We start from the raw sequence: 15,428 nt of genomic DNA on the forward strand, positions 1-15,428 counted from the left end.
CATCAGAGTCGAAGACGTATCACTCATATCGCGTTCCGTTAGTCGATTTGCCGTGAGATAACGACGCACGCTTGTTCCTCGCTAATCGTACTGGATGTGTCATGTCAGGCTTTTTCGGATAAGCGATTCCATCGAACCGTCTGTTGGGAGAGACGGCTCGTTAAGGTACGTCAGCCGTGAAATTTGCGCGGACCCCTCTGAAAGCGGTCGGACGTCCCCCACAGCATCACTGATTTTATGGTGCGCTCCCTTCGTTCTTTCTCTAAGACGTGGAATCCTCTTTATCTCTCCTTATGGGTTTCCACGCTCGGAATTCCCTTTTTTTTTCTTTTGAATTCCTCGCCAACAGGTTTCCTTAGGACGTCGCTTCGCGACCTTCTCAGTGCTATGCGAATTGAAACAAAGCACGAGTCCGCGAGTTCTTTTTGGAATTTGAGAATATTAATCTATATTTAACTCTTGTTTATATTAATTCCAGAAAATTTCTCAAGAGCTTGAAATTTGAAATTATTGCTGTACTACAATCTCCAATTTATTACTATTTACGATAACAAGAGCGATATTTTGTGTTGTGATCTCTTAATATAATCGAGAAATCATGATTGTTTGAGGCTCTTAAAATCAAATGAACATCTGATGTATTATGTTAATACGATCGCGATTTTTTATCTTGCGTGTACATCGTGGGGCTCCGTAGATGGTGCGCGGCATGTCCACTGAATCATGCTTATGCTAATGCGAAGACTCCGAGTAAACGAACTGCTATCGTCAAATCGTAAGTGAATAGACAGAGATGATTGATATCGTGCGCGATTTCCGTGAAAGATATATGTATATAAATATTAATAGCTCTTCAAACGAGAACGTCACTCCGTCATTTGGAGAGATAACAGAACAAATATTATATTTAGCCTAGTTCTCTCCTTCTGTTTTCTGAGAGTAACAGGACTTTATTCATTCCATTTTTATTCCGCAGTATTTTAATCGCCATTTACTTTATTTTTACTTGTTGTCTATTACAGACATAATAAAGTAAAACCTTCTAAAAATTCAATTTACATTTAACATTAATAATATGAAGATATGATTGTCGCTGATGAAGGAAGACGTACAGTTATCGAGGTAAGGAAGGAGCAACGATAGTGATAAAGTCGGACGATTTATAAAACGTACTAATATAATATTTATTGTTGCAATAAACATAATAATATATAATATCACCTCTGGCACAATCTCACGATGGCAAGACAACGCGACGGAAGAAAAACGGTCGGTACTCTCGGCATTCTCGCATCCCATCCTTTTGTGTGGCTCTTGCTTCCGAATTCATCACGACACTCTCGAGTCGGTCTGCCGACCGGCAACAGCTCCTTTCTTTCTTTCTTTCTTTTTATGCATTCCCCTATTCCTAACAGTACACCTAAAGCTCCGCGGGCACGTTCCACGTCGCCGTTTACGTCGTTTAAGTATCGTTATCGGGACGGACCGAGGAATCGTCGCGAGGGTGCGGCGACCGCGTTTGCAAGTCTGATCGCGCAGTGTAAGAGGGAAAGACCCCGGAAACAATGACGAAGGCGGCAGAGAATATAATGACTTCCGGTTTCGTCTCATCACATCATTCGCCGCGGTCGATTCGTCCCCTCGCGACGACGCCGACTCTCTCCGTCCGACTCTCATAGGGTAAATAATATTATTAATAATCGTAAGAATAATAAAGGGGCGGAGGGAGGGGTGATAATAATATACTATTATAATATAATAATATACTATTATAATAAAATGGCTCAACGACACAGCCGTTTGTCCACGTAACGAGTCGTATTCTTCGCCTCATTCCGAGATGCAACGGCAGCGGTTGAAGACGCATGAGGGTGATGGGGGTGGGTGATTACGCAAAGAAAATGTCATGGACCAAAGCTAATTAACGATCTCGTAGACCTATATTTCTTTTTCACTCTCTTTCTCTCCCTCTCTCGCTCTCTCTCTCTCTCTGCTTCTCTCTTTGCTTTCTCTCTCTCCATACACAGGCATCCAATCAATTATCCATTCATACATTCTCTATCTCTCGATTTCTTTCTCGCTTCCTGCCTTTCTTTCTGTACTATCCGCATTCGCACCCCATACGGACGCGCATGCTTTCGTGTATAAAAATAATAATAATATTAATAATTATAATAATATAATTATAATATATATCTTAGATATATATATATATATATATATATATATATATATAAAACGTAGAGTTCTCAATAGAATCCATAATATTAATAATATCAATCTATATGTTGCAATAAATGTAACAAAATATAGTACTCGATAATAATATGCATTTTACAAGCGTATTTTGATCGTTGCTTTGATATCGGTATATGTGTGTATGTCTACATGTCTCTGTATGTGTATATGCATATGCGTGTACTGTGTATGTATGCATGTGTGTTGATATAATTAACATTAAACGAGAGAAGTGTCGTGATCGCAATTATTCTGCTCTAATCTAACGGTTCTAATGTAACTAATAACAAGTATGTGTATGTACGTATGTGTATATATATGTATGTATATATGTATATATGTATATTTGTTTTATATATGTGTATGCGCACGGATATGCATATATGCTTCTCCGCGTATGTACGCGTGCCCGTGTGTGTACATATGTGTGTGCGTACATTACGCGCGCGAAAAATCGTACGCTGGCACGGATCGCGCGACGTACGCCAGGCAAGTGCGGCTCGCTTTCACCGGTGGCACATTAACATTACGTTACATTTCACCTTACAAACTACATAACCACAGGTTACTGGTACTGGTATCGTTTTCCTTTGCGCTCGGTCGTCCTTTTAGCACGCGCGCCTTTTAACGCGCTCGCGAACGACATCGCGTACTCGTGAGCGAATCATCCCCCGTCGTAATTAGTGCGAGCGCCTATCTCGCACGGATCTCCGATCGACACCTCGAAAGTAGAGGGACCGATGCATCGCCAGTCATTTAATTTCTACACGTGACACCGTTGAATTTACACATTTCCTCCCTTCTACTTTAAAGTCGCAGGAAGGCATCGCGGGGACGTTGTTCCGCGACTGGGAAGTAGAAGAGTGAAATAAAAGTAGCTGTTGTGCTCCTTTTTCTTTGCGCACGACGTGGGCATCGATCGCTCTAGCTTCGAGCTGCTGAAGCTACTGAATCGTAATCTTATCGTCTAACGTCTGGACCGGGCTCTCTGGTAAGGAGATTACATTACTACGGGTACGGATATAGCGTGATTATATTACTCTTATTAGTCTTAAGACTTAGAAAAGATCGTGGCTTCTCGATGCTATCTCGAGCGTGGCGTGGCAGAGAGTGCGGCACAAGAAGAGATCTAGCTTCGCGGATTCTTCTTTCCCTTTTTCTTTCGACACACGCGGCACAATTCCGCCTGCACTCGGGATTTATCCGCGCGCGACGTCCTCATGCACGCGCGTAAATGTAAGTCACCACGCTAGTGAAGGGTTGCAAGAGGCTCGTTCGAGCCGGGACCGGACAGAGATGAGAAGAAAGTTTCGATTGGGGCTTCTTACGGGTTGCTCATGCGATTCGAGTCTTCCATTTTCCCTTTTCCCTTTCCTTTTGTCTTCGCTATCTGCGCGGAATCGACATCGCACGCCCTTTAAACCCCTACGGACGAAACTTGGAGACGCGAGAGGAAAGCGAAGGGATCGCGTCTGTCGATGACTTGTGCGCACATCGAGATCATTCGATTAACGTGAAATGACGGGCACGCGCGTATTACGATATTGCGCGTACGAGCGATTGGCTTCCAAAGTGATCACTCGCGCGGAATTAACGCGCCGGCGACATTAATGCGACGAATTTCTTGAAACGTCCGGGCAAATCAGAGGCCTTGTCAGCTAACATACGAAGTAGAGAGAGTGGTATGTATGTATATATATATATACGTGTATATATATATACACACACACACACACACACGTTCACATATACTTCTATAAATCTAACATACATCCCAGGATCCTTAAATCAATTTTTGATTGATTTACATGGTGCTCGCGCTGTTTTGCGGCGCGACGCTTCGCGGCGTCCTAAGTTAACAACTGTCGACATAAATCGTTCACGTGACGAAAACAACAAGTAATATAATAGCAATAACGAGTCGCTTTCTTTGCTTTCCTACTTCCGTACGGCCAGCGACATACGTGTACATTGTTGCACATTCGACTTGCCCCAGTCAAGGCGAAGCCCGTACATTTGTGAGCGAAAGACCGTTTATAAAGCCTTATGTAGACGACATTTTCGTAATGATAATTAGCGAAACGTTCCATCAATAATCTAACAAATCGATAGCCATCGAGCGCTGTTACGAGGCAGCGTCTCGACTTTCCTTTACAAGTTAAGCACAGTACAATTCCACTGCCGGAGTCCACGCTAAAGTAACGCAACGTTCGAGTCTCCATCACGTCGGCAATCTAGTGTTCCCTGATGTTCTTCTGATTCCTCTTGAGTCTTCGCTGAAAGCTGATTAGTCCACTGCCGTCCGTACTCTTCCCTCGATGATGAATGTTCCTGCAAGCTCCTGCGCCGGCGAAACTGACAAGAATTTTCTTCGACGCGGCGCAAACAATTCGATGAGTGTGCCTTTTAGCGATTGTCCTTACTCGACGCCTTGGTTGCTCGCTGATCCTTTGTTCACCCGGGTGACCAGTTCCCGTCGATGATCGCCCTGATTCGCGCGCGGCGTATTTACACGGTGAAGCGGATTCCTCTCTCTCACACTCGGTCGCGTTCACGTGTTGCCGTTGTCGTGCACATGCGCGTGCGAGTGCGTAGAATTGGCGAGGGGTGAGTGCGGCAGATGCGGCGGCGACGACGGCAGCTCGATCAGGGTGACGTCGTATCCGGCCGTGGTAGGTGGATCGCCGGGGTCACCGGGGTCACCCGGCGAGCCCGGGTTGTTCGGGTTGCGATCGGCGCTCGGGTCCGCCGGGTTGATCCGCGAGTGGCTCACCTCCAGCAGGAACAGGTCCTCGTCGACGTAATATCGGATCATCTCGTCGTCAATTTTCGCTGTAATTCTGCAACAGGGTAGGATGACGCAATTCGTTAAATCTCCTGGACTTGGCGCGGCTCGCGGAGGCCGCCGGAAATGTCGTCCCGAAGAACGCGATAGTTCATCGAGTTGATGATGCATGCAACGCAACCACGGTCGCTAATGACATCGTAATGCTTGACGAACGAGTGCAGTCTCACTTGGAGAACGTCGTCGTGACAACGCTGCGACGTTCTCCCGAGTGAAATCTCAGCGTCAACAGCTTTGGAGCGTTTTACGACGGATTACTCCATTTGCGAGTGTTCGACGTTTCCTCCGACACGCTTGTGTTGTTCCCTCCCATCCGTGATCCCGCCGTATTATTCGATATCGTTAGCAAGATTGAGAGTCGCGAGGCGTTCACGACCGTTTTATCGAAGAATGAATGTAAAGGGGAGGAAGAGCCGGAGTCCGTCGCGCATCTCGTCATCAAGTCATCACCGTATCGTAGCGACGGAACGACGTTGACACTGTTGCGGTGGATCTTTAAGATCCTGCTCGGATCAGAGTGAAAAACGTGGATCGTAAAGTCCACACCGCACCGCACCGCGCGTAGCCTGAGAGAAAGAAAGAGGAGAGAGCAAGAGAGGATTTGTTTTTACGGCGTGAGATACACATTATGTGCCGAGTGACGCAGAGTAACCGTTCGAGGGAAACGGCCGACAGCCGAGGAATCCGTCGTGCGCAATCCAGCGTGTACGTCGGAAGAGTGCGTACGTGCCAGAACAGAGAGTACAAGCCCGTACAAGAAACGCGTGGACGACGATGATGACGACGACGACGATAAACGTTAGGCGAGGCAGGCAAGCAGGCGTGCATGAAGTGCATGCGACGGAAGGCAGAAGACGAGCAGCGTGTAAAGGATTAGTGGATTAATCAGGCGAGATTGTACGCGGCAGTGGGATGCGGTCAGAGCGTGCAGCGGCATTCGTATGCGCGTTAGGGTGATCGACAAAGAGAGCACACTTCTAACGAGAGTAACGTGCAAGAGAGTGTTGCGTGATGCATTCAAACGTACATCGCAGAGAAACGCGTGTCCGACGCTTGAAAGAGACACGATCATAGGAGAGCAAGAGAGAAAAGGAGAGAGAAAGATAGAGAGAAAGACACAGAGAGTGAAAGAGAGAGAGAAGGGAGAGAGACTACCAAACCAAGCGGAGAGAGTCAGGCAATGTCACCGTTATGGCATGCATCGCGTGGGCGTGCATGCAAGTAAAGATGACACTCTACTAAACTTACCCCTTTGTGTTTTTGCGATAGAGATTATTAATACTCGAGGATGCAATTTTGTACTTTGACTCAATCTGCAAAATAGAAAAAAGTAGAACATTAGAATTTTGATAGTGGCTTGCGGACCGTCGCTCGTTCGCGCTCGCATTCGAGAAAGTACTTGCGAAACGCGCGTAGGTAGACGCAATATCATCGCGAAAATGACGGTGAGAAAGAGAGAGAGAGAGAGAGAGAGAGAGAGAGAGAGAGAGAGAGAGAGAGAAAGATATAGAAGGACAGAAACAAAACAACGGTAGACAAGATGACAGACCGAAACAGAGAAGTAAAGATATAATAAAAAAAAATATAATAAAAAAAAGAACAATGTTCGTTGCGTCGCAAAAACGCGAATCGATAAATCAGCGCTGTTCGTACGCGGAGCGCTAAGAAACACGGTGAAAAAAAAGAGAAGGAAGTCATTACGAGAGAAATAGAAATAACAAGAAAAGAGAGAGAGGAAAAGAAAGAGGAGGTGTATCACTTTTTTCTGTCGCCGATTTCGATCGATGTAACGCGTCTCTTACGTCAACGTTCGATAAGCCGTCATTACGGATCACCGACAGTCTCGCACATCCGCGGATAGAGGAGTAATATGATCGTACGTCTCTTGCACTTTCAATATTATATTAATGAGGATCTTGGATCGTAATGGACAGTGATGCATGCGCATTAATATTAATTAGCGAGTGGAACCAGTGCGAACGGGTATTAATAATGGCGCAGTATGCTTTCACATGCATGGACAACATATATTCTCTCATGGACACTGTACGCGTATACGTGATTATTACGCGTTCTGTATATGTATATACGTATGTATATATCCGCCGTGTATATAATTTCCGCTCGCGTCGAATCTGGCGCGATTGAAATAGAACTGATACCGATTGAAATCGAAACGGACGTTAGTTACCTCCCGGCCGTGTGACTTTATTAAGATTTGCCGGCCGGCTGCGCCGCAGGAAGCGTATCTCGATCGCCATGGCGATAGCATTATCATTTCGTCGTCCGTACTGTTTCTGGAAGCCTAGCCGGCAAATGACAGCGTGACCGCGGATTAACGCATTAACGCTCACGGTTACGCATATTCGACGTTGCGCGATGCATTTTGCATAAATAAATATAGCTACCGTATGTAGCGTAGTTACCGGTGCATCGGTCCCGATATCCCGGAACGGTGAGAGAATTCCCATTTTCCGTTCCCATCTACGCGAGGGCCCGTACATACGAACGAGCTTGTTAGAGAATGTATTACTTTATCCACTTTACCGCCATATGACAAGTATTAAACATTTACCTAACAAGATCCCCTAAATATTCCGCCTCGATTGCACACGAGTTCAATTTATATCCGCGATTCAATTTATTCCCGGTCGTGCTGCAGCTAACGTTACGTTTATGTCATACACAGTTCACAGTAGAGGCCAATAATTTTCTCCATACTACGGGCGTTAATACGCTCACGACGGCGTAACGAAGAGAACGAGCGCTGCTACCGGCTGCGCAGCTTCAGACGTACATTCCTCACAGGAGGATATTCCTGAGTGAGCGACGCAGATGCAAGGCGAATCGCGCGAGACGGTTCCTTTGCAGCTGCATCCGTCAGATGATTCTACGCGCGCTAGTGTCCGCGAGTGCCGATGTGCGTTGGCGTGACAAAAGATAGAGATCCGTAGGGTGTTTCCTTACAGCATTGAGCAGCCCCTGGACCGTCGGTGGCGTAACGTGCAGCGGCGTGTAGACGTCCTCGGACTCCTGACGTACGTACAGCATCACGCGCTCGTCGCCGCCATCCGCCGGGCGCAGATGCGGCGGCTGTTGCTGCAGGTGCAGCCGATTGCCGACGCTGGACACCACCGCGCCCGTCAGCCCGGCCTGTTGCACTCCCTGCAGCACCGAGCCCTGCAGTTCCTGCACCTGCATCAGCAACGAGTCCTTCTTGTCGTGCAGGCTACTGAGATTGTCGGGCGGAAAGTGGTTGTGGAACTTGAGGGCCGGCAGGCTCGGCCGGCCGCATGCCGCCGGATACGGGCTGCTGCCCCCTGCCTTCAATCCTCCACCTTCACCGTTACTGAGAGACGAGGTGTCGGTGTCACCCCCGCCCCCGCCGCCGCCACCACCGTAGAAGCCCGACAACTCCATCGTCGAGAACTGTCGTGGAAGAGAAGAACATGGTTTATATTTCTACTTTGCGCGTTCTCTCTCTTCTTCTTCTCTACCCGCGCGAGACGACGGGACCCTCGCGAATTTCGCCTTGCAGAGAGAGAGAGAGAGGAGCGACTTTTCGTGAGATATAAATCCTCTTTCTTTTTTTTGATACGCGAGAATTGAGATGCGAATCTGGAAATTGGAGACAGAGAAAGATCAATTTAAAGACTCTTTAGTCTTATTTTTATAACGAGATAATAGTATACAACATGTTGTTACTAATTCTTGCAATAATACTAACTAGCAATACTAACTACCAATTTCTAATTACATTCTCGTAATTTTCTTGTAATTAATAACATTAATAATATAAAATAGCAAGACGAAACATCGAAACATCGAGCTCCATTTTATCTCCATTAAATCAAATTGACGAAGCGAAATTTGCAAGGCTGTCTTTGGAAAAGTCCACGTCGTTACTTTGCGATGCAAGAGTTGCGGTTAGTGCAAGGTTTTGGCGGAGGTGAGAGCAGAGGATTGCGGATGGCGTATAATCAGATTTCTCAAGACGCCTCTGCGTCGTATTAGTTAGTTAAAACGCATGCCAAGATCACGTAACGTTCATAACACGCTCATAAGACAAACAGATCAGCAGATCAGCAAACACAGGCGTCTCGCGACTCACCTTGTCCAAGTTGCAGCACCGGAGGAAAAATAAAAGTGGCATACTTATCGAATTATTTTCATAATCAGTTAACTTTTTGTCACGTGCAATTATTTTATTAATTCAATATAGCCGTAATTAAACCGTACTTAATCACGTCCGTCGTCGCGCTTCCGTGAGAACCCGGCGGGTTCTTGCGGACAGCACACAGCACTCTTACTTGACCGAGTCACATACGAAAAAAAGTGGATGATTACCTTGTCGATGGCGTGCTCGGCCGGCGGCGAGAACAGCACCGGCGGTTTGTGCAGATCGACCATCGAGTAAAACTCGCTGCGCTCCGTGACGGAGTGATAAAGCTCGTCGAGCTTTTTCCTGCCGGTTGCCGTCATCTTCCTCTTGGCCGCGCGCCTCTCCTCGTCCCGAGTCTTCCTCTCTGCCCCCTGTAGTAAGCAACGTCATCTCTCAACTTAATTTCAGCGATCGGGCGTCGCGACCAGGAAGCGATCGCGCGATCGTTATTTACATCACAAATGCGAAAAAAGAAAAAAAATGAAAGCAAAAAAGAGACACAGACGGACAGTGAGTGGAAGAAGGACAGCGATAAACGTATGAAAATGCACGAGAGCGGTTACCTTATCGCAGAAGACCTTAATTTGACAGTAGCCCCGGTGAGACGGTGGCGTGTATGTGTGCGTGGGGGGTGGCGGTTCCTCGTACGTGTCGACCTGAACGTGCAGCGGCAGACCCTTCACGCCTTTCTGACTCGAGAAATCGGTACTGAGACACTGCACCGCGACGTTTATCTGCGCAAGAGATCGGTCGGGTAAGTAGCGATGGCGACGTGCGATGGAATTGCTTTATTAACGTTTCCGCTAAAGTGGCGTACGATTACGTGGGGCGCGCAATCGAACCCGCGCGTATCATACGACTCGCGCGATACTACGCGCCGATAAACGCGCGGATTCAACGAGAAAGGAGGCTCTCTTGGAGGGGCAAGAGGCGGCTGAGATAGGTGTTGTGCACGTATCGTTGAAGGAGGTAACGTGAATCGACATTTCCGGCGTTCTTACCTTCGCCGACGATTCGAGTGGGTTCCAGTAAACGGCAATCGCATTGTGCGCGACTTCCTCTATGCAGCCCACCAGGCCGACGCTGTTCTTTGTGTCTGTAACAACGGACGTGACTCTGAAACTCGCGGATCATGCCGGGAAACATGAAGTAGCTAATGCTTGACTATCTAGCGCGCGCGCGCTCTTACATAGACAAACATTAAAATAACGGGGCGTAAGATCAAATCTTACCGGCAGTTCATCCGTTGCGGATTAAGTAGCTTGCACAAAAAATGGAAGAAAGAATAAAGAAAGGGAAGACTGGGTGATTTAATCGATCGTGAGCATTGAGAATTGTTATCGCCATGCATTGTGCATAAAGGAAGCTCTTGCTGATCAAGAGCTGCTGCTGAGCCTTTCGTGTTATCTTACCAGCATCGAGAATCCGTTGCTTAACGGAATGCTGCCTGCCGTGCCAAAACTGCCAAGCCTTGATCTCGTCCTCCGGGCTCTTCTCCTCCCGAAACATCAGCATCACCACGCTCTGTGTGTGCAACACAAATAAATCGTTATTAATCGTATCACAAACACTGTTACACATTTTTCCATTTACCGATTATCTTAATGAGATAACGATGGCAAGGAGCATTTCGCGTGTGTCAAAATGATTTCTAAGCAAACGTGCGGAAGTTAAGGCAACCGGCACCTCGCGTTCTACATGCGAATAACGCGTCGAGATTTCTCGTGTTCCGTAATCAGCCTGGCGTGTGTAAAGTGGCATAAATAAATTTTCATTTCTGCAAAATGAACTTTCGAGTTTTCGTTCAGCCGGATCGGCGATCACTCTCTCTCTCTCTCTCTCTCTCTCTCTCTCTCTAGCCGGCGATACGTGAAGATATCGACCGCGACAGACGTACGCTCGAGCGGACACACACGGGCGTGAGCGTTTCGCCGCGAGCGAGCGAGCGAACAAGCCAGTAAGCGAGCGTTGGAGACGGAGGAAGGATTTTTCGTGATTCGGGTGAATGGGCGAAGAACTGCACTCCGACGTACCGGAGGAAATATGGGTGTGCGATGGGGAACGAGAGAGATCCGTGAATAAGAGGCTCGTGTTACGCGGTTACACTTACGGCGAGGCGAGTACCGATCCTCCTCGAGGTGGACGCAACACGCCGCGAGATACGCGAATATACCGTTCGAATCGCCACACGCTTCGCTCCCAATCGGGCAATTAACGAGGAAGTCGTAACTCGTCGCGCCGCACTCCGGAAGAAGAATCCGCCACCCTTATCGGAATAGAAATTGCTAACGTTGAGCCCGCCGCGGCTGCCAATTAGGGCTGCGAGAACAAACGATCCCGTCTGACTTCTCCTTTCGACATGCCGAGCACATCGCCGATCATCCCCGCGAATTTTGTCGCTCCAGTCACGCGAACGGGAGGACATGTGCACCCCAGTCTGTAATACGCGCAAAGCATCCGCCAGTCCGACGTGGTAATTGCCTCGTGAACAGGAAATCGCGTAAATGATGCGTTGCAAGTGTGCAGTCTGCTGTTGTGCCATCGCGAGGTGCATTTGTGGGATGATGTAGACATGGAGATGAAATAATCTCTTCTCAAAATGTTATGATAATTGTATTAAAATATAAAATTAACATTACATCTCGTGAAGTCGTTACATTTTACATTGTTACCTCTTTTACTTACTTTTTTATTTATTAAGAAAATTGTAAAATAATATTTGAAATTATTGAGTATGCAAGTAAATTCTCAAGACACAGGCTCGTCATCTAAAATTTGCATCTACTTCATCCTGCGAATACCGTTTACAAGCAGTGTACACAAAGACTCTTTTTGTCCTTACCTTGACTGTCTGACCTGCCTTGAGTAGCGGCTTGTCAGGATCCGGCACATAGTCCAACGTGATTCCATAGAATTGGCCCTTGTTGATGTACGTTATTCTGTCGTCCTCGCGACGCTGCGACGTGCTGATGGGCGATTCCAGGTGATACTTAAATCCGTAGGCCGAGAAACTAAAGGGTGACAATAAGATTTTTCAAATGAGTCGTGAACTCGCAGCTCACAACGCGAGTGTACATGAAAAACGTACGCATACTTGATGGATAACTTCGTTCGTTATTTGAATCACCGATCGCGGCCAAGATTCAACAGCAGTTTACTCAATAAGCGATTACACGCTTGTAAACGAGTGCTGCATTGGCTGATTAATGCACCGCGCAATGCGAGCAATTATCGCGCAATTATCGGCTAATTCTGCATAGACGTATCCACGGGAATCCCGACTCGCAGACGAGAAAAAGCAGACAACCTCGCAAACCAAGCCGCGCGGAAAACAGCGCGAGACAAATAAGAGAACGCGAGAAACGCGTTTATTAATTAGAGCGTTCGTCATCGCAGAAAGAAACTCGGCAGTTATACGGAGTATCCTCCGATTGCTAATCGCAATTGAGCGATAACGAAGGGCTCGGGCAGCTTGGAGGAGCCTGGGAAAGCTGGAAACGACGCGGCGCGACGCGAAAAAAAGGAAGACGTCGACGGATGGTGTATCACGGCCCGCATCATACCTCGCCCAGGGAAAATCGCGCTTCTAATCGAGCTTATCTCCGCCTCGGCTCTCCGGCTGATGCTGGCAGGCGGACTGGGCGGCCGAGCAAGCAAGCAACCGATTCCTTATGAAAAATGAACGCCTATAACGCGAGAGCGAATCGGGGGAAAGAGAGACGATGTAAGATCCGCGACGACGACAAAACGACGCGCAGGAAGAAGGAACGAGAACAGGGAGGGTGGAGAACGGCGAAGGTGGACGTGGCGGGAAACGGGAGCAAAACGATCGGGGATCGCCACGATCGAGGAAAATCGCTAATCGCTCCCGGCAGCCGCTTCTCGTCTTATCCCGATCTCGACAATCTTCGCAGCTACCGTCGGCGAAGTCTCCGCGACGGTATCATCTCGCGCGCGCGAGAACGATGGTCCCATTATCTCTATCCGCACGATGGCGATGCGCGTAACCCTTCGTATTCGCAATCCAGTCCTTCGTCCCTTTTGCCGTTCCTCCCCTGTTTTTCTTTTTTCCTTCTCCTCCTCCTCCTGCTCCCCTCGCATTTCTTCTTCATGTCCCGCGCCGAAGAAGAACCGAGGGGGCGACGTGCGTGGCGAGCGAGGCGATAACTGAGCGTGGCGGGTGAACGCCCTCCTGTGCGCCTCTGCTGCTCGCTCCCGTTGCACAGCCGCCGCCTACCCGGGTATATCCTTGTTAAAACTCTCAGTGTGGGTTACCTGCGGACTACCGCGGTATCTCGGGTTCGCGCACGGTTTCTCTCCGTCTGCCCTGTCCGTCCGTCTCTCCTTTCTTTCTCCTTCTCTCGTCGATCACTCTCGCCCGCATCCACGAAAAAGAACGGCCCCCGGTCGGAAAGAGAGAGGCTATCCTTCTTGACATTTCGATTTCACGCTGCGAGTAGTCGGCGGACGCGCGATTTTTCAGCCCGGGCCCGGCGCGACCCCGAGGCGCTTGTCCGCTCTCCGAGAGCCGGGCCCGGGAGAGCCGTGGCGGCGACTTAATAACTTTAACATCATTGTTCATCCCGCGTCGATGGATACCGCCAGGCAAGCCAAGCTAGAAAACGGGAGAGAGAGAGAAGGAGAAAGAGAGAGAAGGATTTTCAGCTGATGGTATCGCGGCCGGTTCTAACAATGGGAGCAACAAATTGCAAAAGGTGAACGGCAGAGTGAAACGGGAAGTAGGAAGATCGCCTAGGAAGGATGAGTACGAGAGAGGCAAGAGACCGAACGAGAGCCGCCAGGCGGATGTGATGAGCCGCTGAGGAAATGGAGGATACGTGATAGACCAAGAGGAGCAGCGAGTTTTTCTTCTAGCGGAAGATGTGTATATATGTATTAGAGATGTGTGTGTATGTATTAGAGATATTGGAGGGAGAAGTTTCGTGAAATCGAAATTGTATCATTGCGAATCCATTCTCAAAACTATCACTAACTCTTTTTTTAAACTTGTGCAATTAATTAAATAAAAAAACATCAACCATGTATGTGTATTCCGAATTTTGTATATTATCATTAGTAATGTGATAATTACATGGATTTTACTTGTTGATGAAAGTTATTAATCACACGGTATTATAAATTAGTCAATTATAGTATTTCAGTAATTTGTAATCATTTTGGGTGATTAAAATGTTTGCAGAATGCAAATTGCAGATATCAAACAACGAATCAAGAGTAATTTTGAGGGGGTAATATTTTCGTACATCACGCGCGATCAGCGGCGCTCGCATGTTGCAAGCAGTCGCAATTGCTCGCCCTGGGCGGCACGGGTTATTAACTTTTATCGCTCCTCTTCCGTTCCTTCCATGTAATAAGGTAGATCTATCTATCAATCTCGATATCCATTTACTTGTCCGTCTATCCATCCGACCGAGTAACGTGAGCATTGGCCTTTTACACGCTGTTATTATAACGCACATTTATTGTACTTATCATAATTTTATTACGGGTGCGACACCGCGTCTCGTTACGGTACTTAAGGATTGCAATTATGCTTGAAGCACGCAAATGTTCGTCGATTATTTTTAGTCGTTAAAATAATGACAATAAAACAGTAGTGTCTTTAATTGAATATTTGCCAGAAAAGAATAGATCTCATTTTCTTTATACATGTACTCGAAGTTGCTTTAGATATTTTAAAAGCAATCCGTCAATATTTTTCAGAAATTATGGCTTTTAATGTATATATACTTACATTTTCGGTATTTGGATCTTGTCGGCGTCGTTCTGTCTGCCGAAATCATGCCAAGGCCGCGATCTCGGCGGATTCGGATTCGGGTTCGGATTTGTTGCACCTGCAGTCACGAGATTGCTGCGTTGCACCTGTGCCTGTGCGTGGCTCTGCTGCAGCTGCAACTGCAGGGGTTGATGGTGTATCACGGCGCCGGTCTCGAGGACCACCGCCGCTCCAGCTGTTGTCCCGCCGGGACACAACTCCGTGTAATCGAATGAGGACTGGAAAATTAATTTATCATAATGATGATGAGGTGTCATCAAAATGGAAATTGTATATTCCATCGTATTTAATTGAAAAAATCGCAACTAATTTCATGAACAACGTAGACATTGAATGTCGCAAATTTTTTTACAATTGTTTTGGTTTACTTACAAGTTCATTTATAT

The 15,428-nt window shown here is 47.3% G+C and overlaps 1 protein-coding gene across 1 annotated transcript in view; it reads right to left on the reverse strand.

Annotated features, from left to right (window-relative positions):
* Positions 1-2,313: 2,313 nt before the first annotated feature.
* LOC105280602 (protein grainyhead) overlaps positions 2,314-15,428 on the reverse strand; it is a 106,098-nt gene continuing 92,983 nt past the window's right edge. The window contains exons 7-15 of the mRNA XM_011341259.2: positions 15,001-15,260; positions 12,088-12,256; positions 10,658-10,769; positions 10,247-10,341; positions 9,809-9,979; positions 9,431-9,616; positions 8,051-8,512; positions 6,332-6,396; positions 2,314-5,078 (exon numbers count right to left, since the gene is read on the reverse strand). Of these exons, the coding sequence (XP_011339561.1) occupies positions 4,790-5,078; positions 6,332-6,396; positions 8,051-8,512; positions 9,431-9,616; positions 9,809-9,979; positions 10,247-10,341; positions 10,658-10,769; positions 12,088-12,256; positions 15,001-15,260 (1,809 nt within the window). The 3' untranslated portion in view covers positions 2,314-4,789. The remainder of the gene's footprint in view (positions 5,079-6,331; positions 6,397-8,050; positions 8,513-9,430; positions 9,617-9,808; positions 9,980-10,246; positions 10,342-10,657; positions 10,770-12,087; positions 12,257-15,000; positions 15,261-15,428) is intronic.

The sequence above is a fragment of the Ooceraea biroi genome, chromosome 4 (genome assembly GCF_003672135.1).
Source record: "Ooceraea biroi isolate clonal line C1 chromosome 4, Obir_v5.4, whole genome shotgun sequence".
Classification (NCBI taxonomy): Eukaryota; Metazoa; Arthropoda; class Insecta; order Hymenoptera; family Formicidae; genus Ooceraea; species Ooceraea biroi.